The following is a 22,009-nucleotide window of genomic DNA, read 5'->3' on the forward strand; positions in this document are numbered from 1 at the left end:
TCTGTATATTCACTTGAGGATCTGAACTGTAGATCTTTGTCTAGAAGTATCTATAGCTAAAGCAGTAGGTCAGGCATACTGGGCATTTAGTGTGACTGTGGCAGCCAGTTTGTTTTTACTGTTTCTTTTTGTTTGGTAATAATACAGCTTTTATATTGAAGAAATTAAAGGCTATTTTAACAAACTTTTTATCAGTGTCTGAATGAGGTTTCAGTATTTCATGTTTTTTCTTTCTCAGGATGTGAAAGCAGTCTTGACGCACTCCATCCAAAGTGCCTTGCACTCCATTGGAGGAGTGCAGGTGCTTTTCCCTCTCTTTGCACAGTTGGACTATAGGCAATATTCCTCAGACCACATTGACACAACTGTTTGGTGAGTGCATGTACTTGCAGTGTCCTGGGCTTTGTTCCTTTGAAGTAAAGGAAATTGCCTATTGCTTTATCCAATGGCAGAGTAGTTGGCATTGTCTTGTGCAACAGTGAATTATGTCTAAGAACAAAAAGATTACAGGCAGGACCTCGAAGTGGTGTACTTGTTTGCACCACATGTTCTGTGGAAGCTCACAGAGAATCAAAATGTACACAAATTTTATAGTTGACAACATTTTTTTTCCTGTGTAGCATTAATAATGGGTAATTCTCTTGAGCTTATTCCTGTCATGGAGAGAATTCACTGGGGAAGGCTTCAAGAGAAACTCCAGGAAGGGTGAATTTTTCAGCAAGATGAAGTCATTCCTTGGAATTTTTCTTGGTTTTGTTTTAACCTTCAGATTTTTGGAACATACTGTTACTTAGTGTTGCTGCTAGGCTTTTCCTCTGGTTTGAGCTCTGTTTCAACTCTATCCAACTTCTGAACACCCAGACACAGAAGCTGGTGAAGCTCTAGAGCTCCTAAGTTAAAGAGCAGCAGTAAAAGCAAAGGGATTGCTTTTTAGAATTCTGGTGTAATTGCTCTGATTCATTGCATTTGTAGTTTCATGACTCTTTAAAGATTATCTGCATCCATATTGTTTCTTAGAAAGGATGGTCACAATATTCCTTCAGCCCATCTGTTTGTGTCTGGGTGTCTCCTGAGCTGGCTCAGACTTGGGCATCTATGTGATAAGTCAGGGGTTTGATGCAATTGCAAATAGGCCCAACAATACTGGGGTTTTCAACTGGTTGAAGTCTTGATCCACAGGCAGTAATGGCTTGACAGGAATATTACCTCTGGCAGCGGCACAACAGCAAAGCTGTGTCTAGAAAAATATTTGCTCATCTGATAGCTTAAGAAGTAGAATGGCAATTGTAACTGACCTTGCAGGAGTTGGTAGTTGAAACATAAAGCAGAGAGTAGTACAAACTTGACTGTTGCCTTTTTGCAAGAATTCAGAAGGATTTTGCTTTTATGGTTATCTCAGAGTTCAGAATTTCAAGTTAGAAAAGCATTAATAAAATAAGTTTTTTGAAGCAAACATTCAAAATTTAGTCTTGCTTTTTGTTTTAAAAGTTCTGATATACATAACAGAACATTTACTTAACTTGTATCTCAGGATTGTGTGGTGGGAGTGTTAATTTGGAAATACTTTGTCTTGTTGTAACCCTTTAACACATTTTTGTTTACTAAAACATATTTTCCAGTTCTACTTTACTGGCATTCATCATGGAGTTGTTGAAGAACTCTATTGCTATGCAAGAACAGATGCTTTCCTGTAAAGGCTTCCTTGTGATAGGACACAGCCTAGAAAAGGTAAAGTAAATCTTCCTTAATGTTTTGCATTAATGTTGAATTTTTTCTTGAGTTAAATATTTTTCCTAGACTGTTGCAGGGCTCTCTTTAAGCAAATCTTCTTTTGCAGTCTTCCAAAGCTCACGTTACCAGAGCTGTGCTAGAACTTTGCCTTGCCTTCTCAAAATACCTGAGCAATTTACACAATGGGGTACCCCTGCTGAAGCAGCTGTGTGATCATGTTCTCCTGAATCCTGCAATATGGATTCATATCCCAGCACAGGTAAAATTGCTTATTCTTATCAATAAGGTATCTTCTGGTGTATTGATTTGGGAGTGTTGAAACTAAGCCTTAACTCCAAAGAATTACGGGTTTCGGCTCCACAACAGAAATCATCCAGGAATCATCTTCAGGCTCTGCTTTGCTGCATATAATTGTCAAGTTTTGCAGAGACTCTCAGGGTTTTCTGGGATTTGGGAAACTTGGAGTGTTCTGCAGAACAGAGTTGTGACTTTTGACCCAGTCTGGGAAGGAAGTTTGGATGGGTTAGCTGGGAAAAACTCAGCAATTTTTGAAGAGGAAATTATCTTGGTTGTCAGATTTTAAGTCTTGATATAAATTGGAAGTGAGTATTTTTTGTTTTGGTGAATTTCTGTTCTCTGACAGTGAACAACTTTGATCAAAACTTTGCAGCTGTAACCTTATTACCAGCACTGCACAGTTTCAGAAATGTAATTAAAATTTTCATCAGTTTTCAGAGGTTTTAAGACTAAGCTATACAGAAAAAAATCGATTTAGGACATTTTGATAGATAAAACATAAGAATTCAGTTGTCTGATATGCTGTAATTCAGGTGTGATGCTTTTTGTTTTCCTGACTGGCGGTGTAGGTTCAGCTGACCCTGTACACTTACCTGTCTACTGAGTTCATTGCCACTGTTAACATTTATGGAGCAATCCGGCGGGTTGGGACAGTTCTTTTGGTCATGCACACCCTCAAGTATTATTACTGGGTGGTGAACCCTCAGGATCGCAGTGGGATAACTCCCAAGGGCATAGGTATGTACATATATATACACATATATATATATATATTGAGTTTTAGTCTCACAATCTGATGTTTGTTTTAAAAAAAGTTTCATAGACAATGTTTAGAATAGATCTGTCAGTTCTTCAGAAATAATTAACTTTCAGTGGGGTGGGTTCCCTGTAACAGTGTCAGTGGTGTGCTTCTGTCCTTGAAAGATTTTTTTTTTTCACAATCTATAGGAAACTTTCTTTAGAAGTCATATCCTCTGTCATCAGACACCTATGTCAACTGATACTAGGCAGAGGTGGTCAGAGAAATGGTAGGATGTTGGAACATTAGAGCTGTGCTTGGGAATATGGTCTTTCTGTGTTATTTTTGGAATTTCAGAGAGAAAAGATGGGAGAGAGCTAGATTTACTAGGAATCAGTACTCCCTAGATGAGTCTGACTTCCTGACACCAACTTCTCAAAATTACCAGACCTGCCTGTTAGAGGGCTGTAAGGATTGTTTTGTAATATTTTTCATCCTTTAAGAAGCAAAGCATGCATGTCTTCTCCTTTCTTTTTAGTCTCTTGTTGATTTACTTAGTTTCGTAACTCATTTATTGAGCCTGAGGCAAGTGGATGAGTAGGATACTCTTAGTAATGCAGTTTAATGGCTTATTTTGACTAGGCTGGTTTATACTGAAAATAGCTCTTCTTAAACCAAATATGCCTGTGGGCCTATGCTGTATAAAACCAGACTCATATGATCACTTTCATTCTCTAGATGGTTTGCTTTTCTGTGATGATTAAGATCATGAGAGCTGTGACCCTACAGGCAAATGTAAAAGCTGTCCCCCAAAATGTATTTGCAGCACTTCATTTGCTTTCTGTACCAAAGCTTCTACTTGACTTTGACACTTGGTTGCGCCTGTTTTTTTAACCTTGTCTCTCCTGGGAGCTACTGAGTGTTTGGGTATTTAAAATGTTTCTTCGGAAGTCTGCTTTACACAGAGATGGCAGAAGCCAGTCCTTTTTGACTTTGAGTTAAAAATTTAAGTCATGTCTTTCAAGGTACTCTTTATACATGGCACTGTAGGATTGATTTTTGTGCATTTAGCCAGTATATAATGGTGGCACGTAGCTCTTGCTTTGAGCTATGGCAAACTTAAAAAAAACCATGTAAACTGCAAAAATTTGAAATCTGGAAATTCTGAACTAAAGTTCTTGTATCAGTCTTATTCCTTGCATGAAGTTGATTTATAGCACTACAAGGAAACGTTAAAATTGTCAGAATTTAGGTGAAGCCTTAGTGGAACCTCACTATCCAGACATTTTGCTAATAAAAAGTGATAAAACACAGTAGTGTTTTGTAGTCTGAAATAGAGGGTGGGAAGACTTAGAGTTGTGCCTTCTTCACCCAGAAAATGCCTTTTATTTTTCTTTTTGTGGAAATGCTGTCTGTGCTAATAACAACTGTTAATTTTTATTTTATATATATCTACTTTTTTTTTTGTAGATGGTCCACGGCCTACTCAGAAGGAGATTTTATCCCTGCGAGCGTTTTTGTTGATGTTCATTAAACAGCTAGTCATGAAGGTAGGATAGCTTTAAATTAGGGTAGGATATTTGAGTTTCCTTTCACAAAGAAATGCCTAACATGCTTTAAACATGTTGAATTTTGTGATAGCAAATAAATAGAAACAGCCATGTCAGGTGCTTCTTTTTGTTGTGGCTGTTGCCACAGAGAGCAGTGCTAAAGGATGTATTTTTTTCCCCTTTTAAGCTGTTTTAATTAGAAGTGGAGCTATTATTAGCTTAGCAATATTTACTGTTGGGGAAAAAAGTATTTAATTTTTTTTTAACATGAACAGTATCAGCTATGTTTTAAGTGCCTAAAGACTAAATAGAAACATTTGATACTATATGCTGTGGGTCAGTGGGACAGAGGAGGATAAGAAAGACTATCAGTAAGTTTCACAACTGTTTCTTTGGACATTAGAGGAATACTGGAATTCAGGAGCTCTGTTGCTTATAGGGTCTTCATGACCTTTTCCTATCATAAGTTTTTGGTCTCTCTGTGTAAGCCCTGCTCAGCAATAACAAAAATATCTCTATGTTATCAACACTGTTTCCATCACAAACCCAAACCATAGTGTGTGCTGTCTCCTGTAAATCAATTCTACCCCAACCAAAATCAGCACAAAAATAGATAGAACACCCCTTGAAAAAGTTTGGTGAGTTTGATCCTTTGGCAAGTTTTCTGTTTGTACATAGTGGTGCAAAATCTTTTTGGGAAATGAAATACTTGCTTTAAAAAATAAAAGTCCTATATATGAAGAAGCCTGCTTTTGCCTACCCTCATCCTGTTCTTAGAAACTGTTGGTTTTTATTTTCACAAAAAATACCTCAAGGCAAATTGCTGGCATAGGTGCCATAAATGATTGAGATTTCTTCAAAGTTGATAGCAACTGAAGATGGGCTTCTCTAGTGGAAAATAAGAACCAAACATAGATATGGGTATAGCTAAGAGGCTTATAATTAACTTCCAGATCTGCTTTTGGGTCCTTTATGCTACCTCAATTTAATTCTTCTATTAACAGGAAGCTCTCAGTTCAAATTGACTGTATCAATTAACATGTATTACTCTAACAATTTCTATATACTATATTGCTATTTATATTGTTTTTATGCCTGTGTTGAAATTGCTTTAAAACACTTTTATGGCATCCAGCGGGTGCTTTTGGGGGCAGGGAAGAAGCTACCTTGCAGCTATGAAGCTATTACAGGATCAAGTGAAAGCAAATCTGTTGTGTGGTACTTGCTTTGTGATATAAACATTTCTTGTAACAATGCTTTTTTTGGAAACAGCATTCTGTACTTGAAAGGTGATACTTAAAACCTATTTGTTTTTAAAGGACTATGGAATAAAAGAAGATGAATTGCAGGCTATCCTCAATTACCTGCTTACTATACACGAGGTAATTTTTAATTTGGAGGGTGTGTTTATGAAGAATGGCATACTAGTGCTGTTTGTGACCAAATGTTTGACTAATTTCAAATATAACCTCCTTCGTGCCACAAGATGGCTCTGCAGAGGAAGTAGCAAACATTGTCCAATTCTTTAGAGTAGTGTGCTGATATGCCAATATTCTTGCAGTGATTTAAGCACTATGTTCAATGTTAGATTGAAGTTCATTAAGCCAGTAAGTCAAAATGGTTTCTTATGTTCTACAAACCAATTTACCAAGCAGAAAAACAGATGGTGAGACTGACTTTAAAAAAAGTCAAAACCTTGTTTTAGTCTGCCTAAGTAATATTTTTTGTTTTCTTTTCCCTCTCCTTTTTATTTTGCTTCTTAAATAAAGCAATAAAATTGAAAACATGCATTAAAAAAATAAAGATGTATGTTAATGGCATCTAAGAGAAGCATATAAACTTAATTGGGAGAAAATGTTGGTTACCACTGATACATCTGCATCTTCATATTTTAGCACCAGGAAAAGGCACTTTATGCCAGATGCAACATCAAAGACAAGGGAAATGGGGACATAAATCTAACTGATCTCATCTCTGTAAGGGTGCTTGAAATGGGTAAAATCAGGAATTAATTGAACTTCATTTCAAGCAGTATAGATTTTTGTATTTTTAAAGAATTTTGCTTACACCTATATTTTCATTTTATTCTGTGTGCTGATTACTACTACTTGGTATTACCATAGTCAAGCAATTCTACTTTTATATGGAGAAGTAAATAATAAGACCCTTGGTACCATATAAGAATGAACTAAAATTGCAGAAGCTTTACATAGCCTTCAGATGAAGATGTGATGTTTTAAATATCTTGGCAGTTTGCATACTCATGTGTCAAAGATCCGTGAATGCTGAATCCCACAATCTAACTGTGGATTCAGAAAAACATCAACAAAAAAAGTAAAATTTAGCCTTCTCATATGGCTAAATAGTGATAGCATCTGTAATGTCAGCTGTTAATATCATCAGGTGAACAGAGTTGTTCAGGAGAATGTAAAACTGATTTTTCTAATTGAGTATTAGCATATTTGTACAGAATACTCTAGAGTAAAGAATCAGAGTATTTGTTCAAAAGTGTTGGTCAGTGTTTTATTTGTGGACTCTTTTTGTTTTAAAAGAAACTTTCATTTTCATACTACAGAGTATGTGCAAAGACAGTTACATTTTGTTATTTCTGAGGTTATTTTTAGTTACAATGAACTTGGAACAAATTAATGAACTGTAGCTTAGAGTGCTTTAAATTAAAAGTATGGAAAAATTTACTAAGTGACTTGAATTACCCATGTAAAATATTGTCTGTGGCAGGAGGTAGTATTTTTTTCTCATGGTTTGGACATTTCTAAGTAGAAACTTTTCATTAAACACCACCCTGTGCCCCAGAAAATGTGCAGCAGTTTATTTGTAGCTCCTGTGCAGGAAAGGATTGGGAAATACACATGCAAACAGAGGAGCATGTGTATGGAAGGAAGTAACATGGTCTAAATTTCCATTGCCTGTCAAATCCTTACATCCCAGACACTGATATATCACTTTTCACCCTAAACAATTAAATATATTTTTTGCAATGTTTTCTCCTGCACTTGCCTTTAGAGCTATAGCTCTTTTCATCCTGGCCAAAGTGATTTGGTCCTTAGTTTATTATTAATCTCTACATACTTTTGAAATGTTTTCTAGTGGTTCTTTTAGCCAAAACAATGTTCTGGTGTGTATGTGTTGTTAATTCAAATTTGTAACTTTTATCCAACAGGATGACAATCTAATGGATGTCTTGCAGTTGCTGGTTGCTCTGATGTCAGAGCATCCTGGTTCTATGATTCCTGCATTTGATCAGAGGAATGGATTACAGTAAGTTTGAATTTTCTAAGAGGGAAAAAGGAAACAGTGTTTTGACCATACTGTTGCTTGCAAGAATTCCCATGAAATCTGAATGGTTCTCATCAGTGTGTGCATTACAATCATAGACTCCTCATCTTGGGAGATTTTTGGGTCCAGGTGTTCATTTTGACAAGAGGTGCTGTTGGATTTATTATCAACGAGGTGGTATTTTTTAATGTTTCCAAGCTGCCAGTAACACTTAAACAGGGAGTGATCCATTTCAGTCTGTGCATTGATGTCTTCATCTACTGGTGCTCTGTCTTCAGCCCCCATTCTTACAGATGTCTTAGAACTGGAAGGAGGCTGACAAAAATTGATTCAGATGTCTTCTGATCCTTGTTAGTTCTCTGCCCTTTTTTTTTTTTTCCTGTGAGACTTTTCCAGAAAAACTTATTATTTGTTTAAAAGTAGCACTTTGTGCTATGCACTGTTTGGAATCTTTTTCCCAACAAATAGAAAAAAAAGTGTTTAACACTATCATGAGAGAAAAGTAGGGGAAGTAGCAAATTCTACTTGTACAAGTAGAAAATCTGCTAGAGGAGTAAAGTTATGACTCCTTTTGTCTTGTGGCTCTCAGAGGGTGGTCATGGTATTGAGGTTTCCTAATGTAACAGGAACCTGCCTGAACGCAGTGGGGAAAAAATTGGTACAGGCAAACAAATGTAAGAACAACTCATAGAAGGATATGGGGAGTAGTAATTCTCTCACTGTGTAAAGGCAGAGTCTCATTTCATACATTTAGGTGCACCTATTGGTTAATCCCTGTTTATATATATATTCTTTTTCCAGGTGCCCTTTCTCAAGAGACTGCATTAAGACATGTTTCTAACTGTTTTCTCCCCTTTTAGTGCTAGACTGATTATTTTTCTTCTTACCCATTTTCATCAGATTTGATTTAATTTCTATGGTAATGTGTTATGTATGGGAAACTAATAAAATACTCTAAATACTAAAGTATTTGAGTGTCAGGTTGGGTCTCCAATGCAGTACATTTGGTTTTATTTAACAACTAGCAGTAGGTGCTTTTATTTTTTGTTAACAAGTGTATGAGCAAGTCAGCATGAATAGTCAGTCCACAGTGAGAAATCACTTTGTTTTCCCATCTCATTTGTTACACTCCTTGCTCTGGTATTGTCTCCAGTCACTTAAAGGATTGTTTTTATGCTTCTTGATACATCTACTTTTTGCAATTAAGGCATAATAATCTTGAAATCTAAAAAGAATTTTCCAAAACTTTATAAATATTTGGAGTTCTCTTAAAATTAATATTTTAAAGTAACCAGTCTAGTGGGGGGAAAGAAAAAAAAAGGCAAGGAAATGCTTTTCCCCTGTACAATTAGGAAATCCTGATAGTGTTCTGTAAAGAAAGGAAGAGAAATGGATTCTATTGCTTGAATGGCCAGTGCATTGTAAGTTTGGCTTATTTCTTTCCTTCTAAAGTTTCTGTGGTTGCAGCGTTCTCCAGGATAAATTATTTGTTATACATAACTGTTTTTTAATCACCTTAGGTTTTACCTTTAATTCTGGTATCTGGTATAGAACTAATTTTTTTTTTTTGGGTCTTAGGTCAGGTGTCCTGAGAATTATTTTTGGGTATATAAAAATAAAAGTACCTAACTGTTGATGAGTGCTCAGTTATGTATGGATAAGGCTAAAAACTTCAAGTCCTTTGAACTCTAAAACTTGCAGATATAAAATGCCATATCATGGGATAGTTTTGGAAAGGCTCTCCAAAATTGTTTACATGAGGTAGGCTTTTTCCTTCCCCCAAATGAAATGATCCAAATTTCTTCAAAATTTTTATCTTATTTATGGTAAAGGATAAGTACTGTGCCTTCTGTTTCAATATGATTTCATGGAACATTTGGAAATTAATATTTTCTCTTTTTAAAAAGAGCTTAGTAGTCCATGTAGATAAGTAAAATTGTATTTCACAGATTTAAAGATCTGTTGAATACTAGGAACCACAGTCAAACTAGAATCAGATAGTGATGTGGCCCTAAGCACTTGACTGTCTAAAAAGAAAGAAATTGGATGTAACTGATAAATACATTTAGATGTCTTAAGTTTTTATGGGAGGTTTACAAGGAACAAAAACCTCCATTTGTTATTCTTCACATTGACAGAAGACCAATGTGTTTTCTCCACTTAGGGTTGTCTACAAGCTTTTAGCATCACAAAGTGAAGGCATCAGAGTGCAAGCTCTGAAAGTGATGGGATATTTCTTAAAGCATCTTTCTCCGAAGTAAGTACTGATTTGGGTCTTAAAACTAAACCTCCCAAGAAAGGAAGGAGTAAAGGTAGGTTGTGACACAGACATTCTATTTGTTGCTTTGGGTATAAATTATTGGGTGTATAATACACACATTTGTGTGTAAAGCAGAAAAAAGCTATAATGGAGGTTAATCACTAAATAGGCTTCACTGAATAGGAGCTACTCTTCTTCAACTACCTTCTTCAGTCTATTTGTCACAAATGTGTTTTTGATATGGTGGAATTGCTTGTTGCTGGCGGGTAGTGTTGAGACATTATCACTCCTTATCAGGCTGATTGAATAGTTACTTGCAGTATGGCCTCCTTCTTTTTAAAGTGACCCTTTTCCAGTGAAATCAATAGCAAGAATTAGATTGGTGAGATGGAACCCCATGTTACTGAGAACTAGGTTTAATATGTCTTGAATTGACTGTGATAGTAGATAACTATTGAGATTGCTATCCATGGTTGCATTTTTGAGTGAAGTGAGGGCCAAGGTGTGCTTTCCTCAGTGTTTATCCAGAAATCCCCAAGGCTGTGTTTCAGCTCTTTGGGCCCATGGGTGAGTGGACCTCATTTATGGAAGAAAGGTGGCTGCCTTCAGGGAATGATTTGTCCTTTCAGAATCTGAACACTTCCCCTTTTCCTTCACCAAAAGTGAAAGACTTAAGAAACAAACAAGAAAAATATCTTAACAGTGATTTTGTATTTCTTGAGGCACACGTTTTAAACTTTTTCTCCTCTAAAGCAAATGGAATGCATGTTGTTTAATCTTTCTCTACCATTTTAGGAGAAAAGCTGAAGTCATGCTTGGACATGGATTGTTCTCTTTGTTGGCTGAAAGGCTGATGCTTCAGACAAGCTTATTCACCATGACCACATACAATGTCCTGTTTGAGGTAGTCATACACTGTAGTTAGGATTCAATCTTTCTAATTACTTGTAAGACATTGTTAGAAAATTGCTTACATATTTTTGCTGATATGTTCCAGATGACACTAAAACTTAGTGTGATGCAGCTGAATGCTGCTTTTTTCCCCCCCAAAGCTCACTACTTTGGATTTATCCCCTCCTTAACTTGGTTATGCTCATTATGAACAATTCTAGATAATGAGTAACCTGTATGTCTCAACCAGATGCTCATGTAGATGTGGAATTTTATTATAGCAATGATCTTGCCTTAGTGTAATTGCTTTGGTTAGATACGCGTTCATCTTCCAGTGTACTTTAAATAACAGTATGCACTTAAAAGAGAAATAAAAGAATAAAGCAGCTTATAGAGTTTTAGAAACAGGATGAATTAAATTATCAAGAAAGTTAGTGGGGATTTTTTGGGATGATTTTTAGAATGATGTTTTTTGTGCTGTATCCAACTATTTTTCAGTAAGCTGTCTTCATGTACATTGATTTGGCATCTTCTTCTTTCTTGCTAGATTCTGACTGAACAAATTTGCACTCAAGTAATACATAAACAACATCCTGACCCAGATTCAACGGTGAAGATACAAAATCCTCGTAAGTATGATACACATTTTTAAGTGCTACTTTAAGAAAAGTCTGCTTTAAAAGAATCCCACTGATGTACAAGCTTATTAATTACATCTGCCAGTCTTCTAATCTCAGTTTTACATTTTTTTTCACTCTAAAAGACAGATTACTTTTATTTAGCTAGAGTTATGTACACAGTATGTCTCTACAGCTTTTTGAAAGACATTTTATGTGTCTCTAGTTCATAACTCACCTTTTTTGGCTGTGCAGTCACATTATGAAATGGTTTTTCAAGACTTTTATGTACAGGATACTTTGATGTAATACATGTTAAGGTTCCAGCAAAATTTTGAATGCATTATTTAGTGATGTCAGACTAAATTACCTAAAATATGGAAACGCCTTTCATCTTAAATTCAGTAAGACAATGCTAGATGGAAAATAGGAGAAATGTATCTGCTCACTGTTTTGGTTAGCTTACTTTATTGGAAATATCTTGATATGAAACTTTAGATGTCTTTTGAACTGAAAGAAAATACTGATCTCCTTTCCTGAATTATATACATTATTAATGTGTTCTGTACATAATACAATGGACTTATGATAGCTTTGGGAGTTAACTTTTTTCTGGAGAAATAACAGATTTTTCACTTTTGTAGCTGCTTTGTCATTAAATGTAGGTTGCAGTTGTAAGTTTACTTCAGGTGGAAAGGGGGGAAGAGAAAAGAAAGCAAAACAGATATGGAGGAAAGAAATCTGGTTGTATTATGCCATTTTCCTTCTGGTAAATTCACATGAAGCAAGAGATGTTAGCATGTTTCTGTTGCTTTCTCCTAAGATTTTTGGAGTTGACAGTCACTGCTGTGGTCAGTATAGACCTATATGGGGACTAAGCTGATTCTGAAATAATGTAGGTCTGGTAGGAAGAGTGACTTCTAGAGTCCCTTTTTTAGATCATTACTGTTATCAGGTAAGGAATTTCTCTTTCAAGAAGTTGTACAAGATGAACTACAAGTATCACAGTGACTGTGTACAAATTACACTCTAATTCATTTACAAAGTTGACTTATTTTAAAGTAACAAGAAAAGTCACTGCCCCTCTGCTTCAAAAAGTGTGATGTACCCTGAATTTTGACCTCCTAAAAACACAGGAAAGTTTGTGATAATAAGAGATAAAATTTTTATTAGAATGTTTTTTATATAACAGAAACTGGTAAGTTTAATTGGAAGTTGGTTGCATTCTTTGAAAATTCAGTATTGTTAAGGTAGAGCAAAATCTCATAAGGTAGAGAATTTTTCTCATATATTGGTTTTCTAAAGGATTTTTTTTATGGGCTCAATTTTTACATGAGGTTCACATAAAAAAGGCTTTTTTTATGTGAACCTCATGTAAAAATTGTTCTGACAGATTCTGATAGCTTGTCAATTGTCATGCACTAATACTTGTGTTGCTTAAACATGGTAATTCAATGAATTCCATTTTCTTTAGAGGTATACAAATCCCCCTGATGGTGACAAGGTTTGAAAAGTATTGGAGGAAGGGATTTGTTATACTTAAACCTTCTTCTCCAATAGAGATGCGCTATTTCTCAGTATAAAACTTTTTTATGTGGTGTCACTTTCCTTGTGCAAACACTGTTGAAAGAGGCCTTGTGTTTTATGCTGTGCTTAGTCCTAATATTTTGTAACTCATGAACTGTTTTTCAGAGATTTTGAAGGTTATTGCAATCCTGATCCGTAATTCTCCACAGTGTCCGGAAACTCTGGAGGTCCGGCGAGCCTTTCTCTCAGATATGATTAAACTGTTTAATAACAGCAGAGAAAACAGGAGGTAAGATGGCTTGCTCTATGCACAAGTATGTAAAACAAATAACAAAGTCTCCTAGTAAATTAAACTCATGAGGGCAGATACAGCTTCATTGCTGTTTCAGCAAATTCTGTGCTCTGGCAAAGGTGTCAGTATGAAAAATCAGAGAAGCTTTGCATGTAGCAATTTTTTAAAGCATGTTGGATTCTTGACTTACCTGTTGTATATATTTATAAGATATATTTTATAATGTGATTCAGTTGCATGTGTGTGTTTTGCAGGAGTTTGTTGCAGTGCTCTGTCTGGCAGGAGTGGATGCTTTCCCTTTGTTGTTTTAATCCAAAGACTTCTGAGGAGCAGAAGATAACTGAGATGGTGTACACCATATTTCGGATTTTGCTGTACCATGCAATAAAATATGAGTGGGGTGGCTGGCGTGTGTGGGTGGACACACTGTCAATCACACATTCAAAGGTGAGATTAATCAAATTTTAGGAGCATTTCCGAAAAATTTTGGTGCTGGTCTTGCTTTTTAGTAACAGCAGGAACACAAGGTGGCGCACCAGAGCTATTCATCAACAAAAATACCTTTTGGTAACATCAAAAGGCTGTAAAACAAATGAGTAAAAAGCAAAGAAATCCAAGTTAAGGCAGATGCTTCTGCTGTTAAACTGTCATGGAATATGGGGTGATAGTGCAAATCCATGCTGCATGAATGAGACTATTACACAGCATGAATGAGACTATTACCCTTTGTTATTGTTCTGTCTGAATTTTGTTGTTGTTACAACCAGAGTTACATCATAAAAGTTATTAGTGGCTCTCTGAATGAGGCACAGTAGTACAAAAGGTATTTTATACTGCCTTATTCTAAACAAGACTGAGGCCAGTGTGGGCCTCAGAATTCTTCTGGTTATCAGAATATTTACTTAAAATGAATTAAATTATAAATCACCTATTTCTAAATGTGTGCAACTTATTAATATGAAAAGGATGTTTGTGAATCCAAAAGATCACTTTATGGTACTAAGGAATTGTTGGCATTTCTGAGGTCTTGGATTTTGAACAAATTTTTTTTCTTAGAAAAGGTCAGTCTCTGCAGACAGCAAGAACCTTGTTATTTTGCAGCTCTATTTATTGCATTCAGAGGCCCATAGTGCATTCTTGGGCTATGGGAGACAATTGTAGAAATCTATGTAATAAAAATGGGTGAAATAACTTCATTAAACAGTCACTTAGCAAAGTGGAATTCCTGTGCAAAGTGCCCAGCACCACACTTTAACCCTTACAGAGATCATATTTTTGGTGTTGGACCATTCTTAATATGCTTTTTTGTTGGCTTTTCAGTCTTCAAAACCTGGTTTCCTCTCTTTGCCCCACGATGCAGAGGGCATGGGGGAATTGGCAAGCTGTAACCAGAGTAAAGATCCCTAATGTGCTTTTATATAAAACTGGCATAATTTAGCATGTGTGTGATTGTTGGGAATCGCTGGGAATTGTCCCTGGGGAAAGATGGAGAAGGGAATAACAGACCACCTTTTTAATTCTTGGTCAGAGTTTGATGTCTTGAATTTAGAAATTAGCTAGCACATTATCTTATAATCTGTAGCTCTATTCCTAGACTCCTTTTGTAAGATAATGTAATGTCAGAAATCTCGTTTAAACAACATCTGTGTCAGAAAGGTTATATGGATTTTTGGTCATTCTTTTCAGTGACTTAATGTGGCTAATCAATGATGTAAAGTTCCTAGAGAAAAAAACCCAAGATTTAATTGTGATGCCATGGCCAAATGTCAAGGCCAAAACCCCGCAGTTTTAGAAAAGACCAAAAATGGATAGATATAGATAATGTTGGTCTGGTTTATTAATTTGTATTTTAAGGGCTGCATGTTTTTGTGAAATACCATGAATGAGAAGATGACCTACTTCAGTCTGTGTTTCTCATTTTTTGTTCCTGTTATGCTGTGATAGGGAGTTGTCCTTGGTTGTAGGAATAACTCCCTGTAAGTTTTCCCAAGTCTAACTTTGTCAATGTATAATATCTGTCTGTTCTTCCAGCCCATTTCAGAAGAAGTTGAATGATGGCAAGTTTGGAAGTGTGTGAGTGTGGGCAGAAGTGTTTCTCTCTGTGGTGGTGGAATATTGAATGACTCCTAAAGGAATTCAGTTTGTTTGGACATCAGTACTAATACTAGTTCCAGAAGCGTAAATAACAATATTTAAACAGCAAAAGCAGCCAGAAACTAACTTGACAATATTGATATGAATGATGGTGCCATTATAAAGATTTTAAAATTTGACCTTTATCATGCACTTTCCATTTGAACTTTTTTTGTAAGTAATACATACAATTCATGCTACTAGCCATATGAAACTAGATGATTCTTCAGAGCTGCCTGTTAATTACATAAACATAAATTAGGATAAATCACAAAAAAAGGTCTTGAAAAATGTCCTTATACATTAACAGATAATTATAGTGATTTTTTAATCATGTTAATTTTACTTATTTTCAATAGTCTTGTGTCCTGTTTTACTATGATTGAGATTCACAGAGATTCACACATAACCTGGTGCAGGCATAATTCAGTGAGCAAATTGTTCGACGCTAGTGCATCTCAGATGTTTTTGATTTCTAGCATGCTTTCAAAGTAATGTGGGAATTATGGGAACAAAAATATTTCTTTAACATTGCTAAGAGAATAACCAGTTTGGATTTTTCCTATTTCTCTCTAATTGTATTGGGTTACTGCTTATTTTTCCTTTTTATGACCCTCAGTGCCGTTCGTGCCACTAATTTATAACACTATTCTATGATAAAGAACAAGTACATAAAGGACCAGTGTTACACAATTGGATAGGTTTTGCAGAGCTACACATCAAGATACATGCAGCTGCTATAAAAAGCCAAAGAAACTCAATTGCAATTTTATTGTCCAGTTTGATAGATTTCCTGCCACCTTTGTAGCAGGGAAGCTGTTTGTCACTGTAACCCTCTCCTCCAACAGCTGCACAGCATTTTATAAACAGCAGTGGCTTTTCTAGCATAATTGCACTGCATTGGCTTCCTTGCATTCAGAATTTAGAAGGTGTGTAGGTGTGTGCAACCTTTTAAAAGCCAAATTTCTTAGTATTACTCATGTATGTTGTTAATTTCCGTATTATTTTTTGATGCTTTCCAGATATTAAACCATTGTATACAAAGGTGTTTAATCTGTTGCTTCTAGTTCAATGAAAATATTATTGGAAAAATTAAATCACAGCTCCAGTTTGTTCTGACTGGCCAGTGTTGAATTTATGAAAGCATTCAAGAACTTCTATTTTTTAAACATTGCAACCATGCTAACTCAGCCTTAGATTTTTATCTGTGTAGTCCTGTTACTTTTTACAAAGAACCAGTGATTTGGGGGTTAATAATAGGAAACAAGTAAAGAATGGTGGACAACTTCCCTTTTTAACCTTTCAGCTTCCCCAAGTTTTAAAAAAATAAAATTATTTGCACAGTGCAATACACTCCTAAATTATCTGAATGTTTTAAACTGGGAAGACTAACATCTGCTTATTTCAGGCCCTTAAATATATTTTACTACTTAAAAGTTGATTCATGTTACCTTTCTGTTAAAGAAAATATATTCAGGTGAAGAATTATATCTGTTTTTAGTAGCTCAAGAAATTTTCAGTGAGTAAGACTCAGAGATGTTAATATGTGTAAGCGACAGTTCTCTTTCTGTTTAAGTGGAAGAATTTTATTCATTGATCTGGATGAGAGGTATAATTTTAAAATGTTAATAGTGGGACCTTACAGTACAGTGTATTTCTATCCAATTGTCAGTTTTCAGTCTAAAGTACAGTTGTAATAAACCTTGTGACTGTTAAGTAAATTTACATATTCTTTTGTGCCCTCCTCATTTAATTTAAGGGAGGAGAAAAAAAGCCCAGAGCATTTATGTGTGCTATGTTTGCCTGGCTTTCATCACTGTTTGATGAGGGAAAACTGGCAAAAGCTGCAGAGATTAGGTGGTGGAGGGATTAAAATATGGTGGCAATTAAAAAATTAAGTTGCAGAGAAGTGAATGTGGCTCAGTAGTTTTAGAGGGTGAGAGGCCATTGGAATCTGGAATCCAAATCCTGTTGGCATCGAGGATTTGCTTAGGACTCTTTTGTCTGATTTTTATCCCTGTCATGAGGGCAGGAGGGTGTCTCCCACAGCAGAGATCTTCAGCTCCAGGGAAATTTGGAGGCTTCAGGTGTTCTTCAGTCCTCTGAAAAGTGTATCTGCATTGCCCTGAGGGGAAGCAGAGGTTCCTGGCCCAGAGGCCATTGTACCACTGCCAGTTTTTGGTTGTCACTTGTGCCGTGCCCAATATGTCAATGAAGCAAAGCTGTGAGTACCCTTGAAATCATTCAATATTATATTCAGTCTAATGGTGTAAATAGTTATTTTTAATAAATATTGCTTCATTCTATAGAAATGATTCTCAGCTTGTCATCTGAGTTATGGAGAGCAGAAGGAGCTTGGAGATAGTAATGTGCAGCCTTCTTTAGAGCTGTGCACCCCCAGCACAAATGAGTTGTGATGATGCAGTCCCTCTCCTTTATGAGGTGTTTCCTTTTTACAGCTTCTTTTCTAGTAGATGTGTGGGAAGCCTTTTCTAACCAATAGCTGGAGGGAGAAGAAAGTATTTTCATTGTTCAGCAGGCAGAGATGTGTGCCAGTGATGGGCTCTTACACATGCAGTGTGTATGTTAATGGGGAGCTCCTCCATCTCATTATTCACTTGGCTTGAGGGAGTGCAATGTCATGAATAAAGCAAGATGCTAACATTTGAGTAATCCAAACTGAAAGAAATGGGGATAGAATAGAAGGGAGCAAGGTAAACTGAGAATTTATAAAGCTGCAGAGAAGCCTTAAAAGAAGAGTGTGATAGAGATTTGCTGCTAAGTGTCAGAGCTCTCAAAACGAAGAATTACGGAAACATTAACAGCAGAGCGATCTGGTGTATGAAGATGCAAGTAGCTCTGAAATAATCTTCCTAAGTAAAGAAGACTTGAGGAGAGAGAGGAATCCCATCTCTATGACTTGGGATAAAAAAAGCACGGAAGATGGGATGTGTGTCTGCAGCCTCAGGAATTGTTAGTGGATTTCTTTGCTGTTGCTGCAGTTTGAAGCAATCCTCCTCCATAATTGCAGCTACCTCTGTTCACATTGTGGGGCCTGAATTAGGTCTCCTGGCCATTCTTTGAAATGATGGATGTGGAATCTTTGCTTTAGGGCTGCCAACAATATATGGAGATACTGGAAAACGATGGCAGAAGTGAGAAGTGCATAAAACCTGTTGCTGGGCATTGCAACAATGGAGTGATCAATGCTGAATTTAGTTACAGAATATTTTTGTTAATAGCTAAATATCAAATATCAAACAGATAGGGTTTGACAGTCCCTTAAACTTGTAGGAATGGTGGCAGGGATTGAGATAGTGAGAAAATACATACCTTGAGATGATAATGTGTGCTCATGTCTTGCAATTTAAACTTATTAAAAGTGATAGTTTCCTTAGTGAAAATGAGCTAATACATGTTCAATATGCAGTTTGAATTTGTTGTTGTATGATGATGTAACAGTAAGCTGTACCTTGACTTGGGGTAAAATGCTGTCGACATACATAAAATTCTCTCCCAGAAAAGCAGACTTTTATGAATTACATTGACTAGTACTTGCTTTCTAATTCTAGAAATTATTTTTTTTTCTCAAGATGAGGAAAAAAAAAGGTGGAACTCTTGCTACTTAGGTGAAAATGCAAGATACAGGAACATGAAACCATCTTGGAACAGTGGTTTCCCCGCACCTTGTACATCTCTGAATGTGTTTCTGGTGGAAGTTTAGACTCCTCCTTTAGAAAGCTGTTATCCTGCAAAGTATATTTTAACTTGCTTAGCTTTCATCTGTGAACCACTCAGAAATAGCCCAGAGACTCCTTAAGTCAGTGGGTTACAGACTGTAACTCAGTGTGTGGTGCACACAGTACCTTTGTATCTTTTCCTGTGCTGAGTTGAAAATTAGTTTTGATATCTCTGATTATGGTGTCTCCTGTCTAAACAGGCCTGTTTGTGTTTGGAGATTGGATTACACTTATGAAACAGTTAGTGTTAGTAGAGGAGAAATGGAAAAAGCAGGTCAATAAAATCCTATTTAGGATTCAAAAAGTTGTGATGCTTTTTGGAATTATGAAGAGTTTATTCATTTATTATGAAGAGTTTATTTAAACCAGCACAGGAGCTGGTTTGCACTGAGCAGACTCTATGAGGAATTGTCTGACCTGTCTGGCAAGATATTCCTTTCCTCTCTCTACTCTATGAAATTACCCACCTGAAAATGGAAAGAAAAGGCAAAAAATCTTAATGTATAGTTACAATATTTTCTCAAAGTTCTTTAATGCAAATGTCAATCATCTTACCCTTTCTCATTGCTGTATGCTAATTTTTCTCCTTGGTAATTAGTAAATGTTGGATGTCAAATTAAGCTAAAATTAATGGCAAAGGCAAATGCTGCAGTTATTAGCTCACAAGTGTCTTCAACTGGTGGTGCGTAGAGATGCATTCCAAGCATTGCAGACAGCTATGGATTAACCATCAAATGATGGTGAAGATTAATGATTGGCCTTTTAGCTCACTAATTTAGAACAATTTCTGGTAATTAATTTTGTATTATCAGCTTTACAGTTGCAAATGCCTTAAGGAAAATAAAAAATGCTTATGTACATTTAAGGTTCTTCAAGGTAGAAGTTGTTTTATAAATTGTTGTGTGCCTGCAGATCCTAATGTTTAATCTTTAATACCTTTATGTACTCTGTGCACTTGCTTTTAGTAATCATAATTTCTACTTAATTTTGCATTTTTGTTGGTACTGATTTTGTTAAACTTAGGTGTTTTGTTTTGTATGAATAGTTTGGCTTTGTGTACTTGTGTCCTTCATAAATGCCACATCATGCAATAGAAGGTGCATGTAACAATACATTGTAACATGAATTCTTGTTGATGGTTATGGTCAAAGTAGAAATTGCCATCCTCTTTGAGTAGCTTTTGGATTTTTTTGGGGAGTGATGTTTTTCTTTAGCTCCCTACTGCCTAATTTTCTTCACTAGTGTTTCTCATTAGAGTTTCTTGCATTGTTCTGAAATCAGTGTAGATTCTTATCAGATTTTGCTTGGATTTATTTGTTCATAAGTTTACATTACCCATCTGTGAAGACAAATTGTCAGTATTGACCTTCTTGCTGGTCTTTGTTTCTATTTCTTTTTGGTAACAATTAAAAATCCTGTGGCGCACAGTTTCATTTTCAGTATTGCTCTGTATTGTCTTCCAAAGCATTGTTCCAGATTTCAGATGCAATTGGTTGTGAAATGGTATTGCATCCCTGTACCATGCATTGTGTTTGTGATGTTGACCATACCATATTCCCTATACCATAAATTCCAGCATGGTTGGAAACGTGGAGGTCAGAGACAGCCTTGGCTGCAGTGACCATGAGATGGTGGAGTTCAGGATTCTGAGGGGAGGGAGAAGAGTAAAAAGCAAGCTTAAAATCCTGACTCATGGAGAACAGATTTTGACTTATTTTCAAGCAAAATTGATTTAAGGCTGTGAACCAGATGATCAATTTGGCTGCTAAGGAAAAACTGGAATCTGCAATAGGTTTTTGTTGAGGGGATAGGGCTTGGTAGCACACTAGATGAAAAGTATTGCAGTGAAAGGGTAGGTCTCAGGTTGTACCAACTGAGATACAGCTGACTGCCCATTTCTCCAAAAGTAGTTGGCAGCCCTGCAGTCTGTGTTCATAGAAAGTGAGAAGCTATAAACTTTGTAGCTTTTACTCCTACATATGAGTTTAATGAGATTTACACTGGAATGATGCATGGAAATACAGATGTTCACACTGTTAAATATTGTGGGGCAGTGTGCTTTCTGGGAAGTGCGTGTAAGTTTTGCTAAAATCAAGCAATGCCATTTTCATTTGTTAAATGTCTCTGTAGTACTTGCTGGAACAAAGCTTTTTAGTAGCTTTGGAAATGCGGGAAGCAACAGGGAGAGAGAGAAGAGGGAAAGTTAGCTAAAGATAAGTTCAAGTTGTTAAGGTTCCTTCTTCAGAAAAGTAGTGATTAGACCTGAAGTAGCAGCTTTGTCTAATCATATTTTGGAAAATAAGTGAAAAGTGCAAGGAGCAGCTTATTAGCATGATCTATTTTGTGTTGCCTTCGACATTCTGATTGTGGTACAATTCAGAAAGTATTTCCAAAGTAATAATGCCCCCCCACATGGTCTTTTTAGCAAAACCCTAGAATTAAATAAATTATGGATCCGTTATGTTTGGATGAACTTTCAATCAGTTGTAATCATACACACTTTATTTTTTGTACAGAACTGAATGAATGAAAGCTAGTATGTGCAGACTCTTTTTTTTTTTTTAACAAGCAGAGTGAGATATCCCACTTCTGTTTCTAGACACTAAAATTTCAATTAAATCAACTTGAATGAATAATGTGGTTCAGGTCATGTTAAAATAGTGCATTGCTCCTGTAGTGCTTGAATATACTTGATTGATGGAGAAAATAGTATGTTAAAAGGCTAAATATTGACATCAGAACCTGCCAAAAATAATTTTTGTCTTTGCTCTGTCTTTGCTTATCTCTGATTTGTTAGCTGTAATTTCTAGTATATTTTTAATCTGAAAAATTATTTTTTCACTCCTCTGTGTCGTCTTAAGGGAAAATATTCCCACTGACTAATCATTTCTTGAATTTTTAGATGAGATCCAAATGAATGAGCTGAGTATGTAAG

At 35.9% G+C, this 22,009-nt stretch overlaps 1 protein-coding gene across 2 annotated transcripts in view; it reads left to right on the forward strand.

Moving 5' to 3' along the window:
• The window catches only part of LRBA (LPS responsive beige-like anchor protein), a 370,517-nt gene that overhangs the window by 49,660 nt on the left and 298,848 nt on the right, over positions 1-22,009 (forward strand). For both annotated transcript variants that reach the window (XM_071431464.1, XM_071431465.1), the window contains exons 11-22: positions 239-372; positions 1,620-1,728; positions 1,838-1,990; positions 2,598-2,766; positions 4,238-4,317; positions 5,637-5,699; positions 7,499-7,596; positions 9,779-9,871; positions 10,670-10,778; positions 11,313-11,394; positions 13,075-13,198; positions 13,456-13,648. In XM_071431464.1, the coding sequence (XP_071287565.1) occupies positions 239-372; positions 1,620-1,728; positions 1,838-1,990; positions 2,598-2,766; positions 4,238-4,317; positions 5,637-5,699; positions 7,499-7,596; positions 9,779-9,871; positions 10,670-10,778; positions 11,313-11,394; positions 13,075-13,198; positions 13,456-13,648 (1,407 nt within the window). The remainder of the gene's footprint in view (positions 1-238; positions 373-1,619; positions 1,729-1,837; positions 1,991-2,597; positions 2,767-4,237; positions 4,318-5,636; positions 5,700-7,498; positions 7,597-9,778; positions 9,872-10,669; positions 10,779-11,312; positions 11,395-13,074; positions 13,199-13,455; positions 13,649-22,009) is intronic.

The sequence above is a fragment of the Agelaius tricolor genome, unplaced genomic scaffold, assembly GCF_023055355.1.
Source record: "Agelaius tricolor isolate 1412-34295 unplaced genomic scaffold, bAgeTri1.0.p SCAF_8, whole genome shotgun sequence".
Lineage (NCBI taxonomy): Eukaryota > Metazoa > Chordata > Aves > Passeriformes > Icteridae > Agelaius > Agelaius tricolor.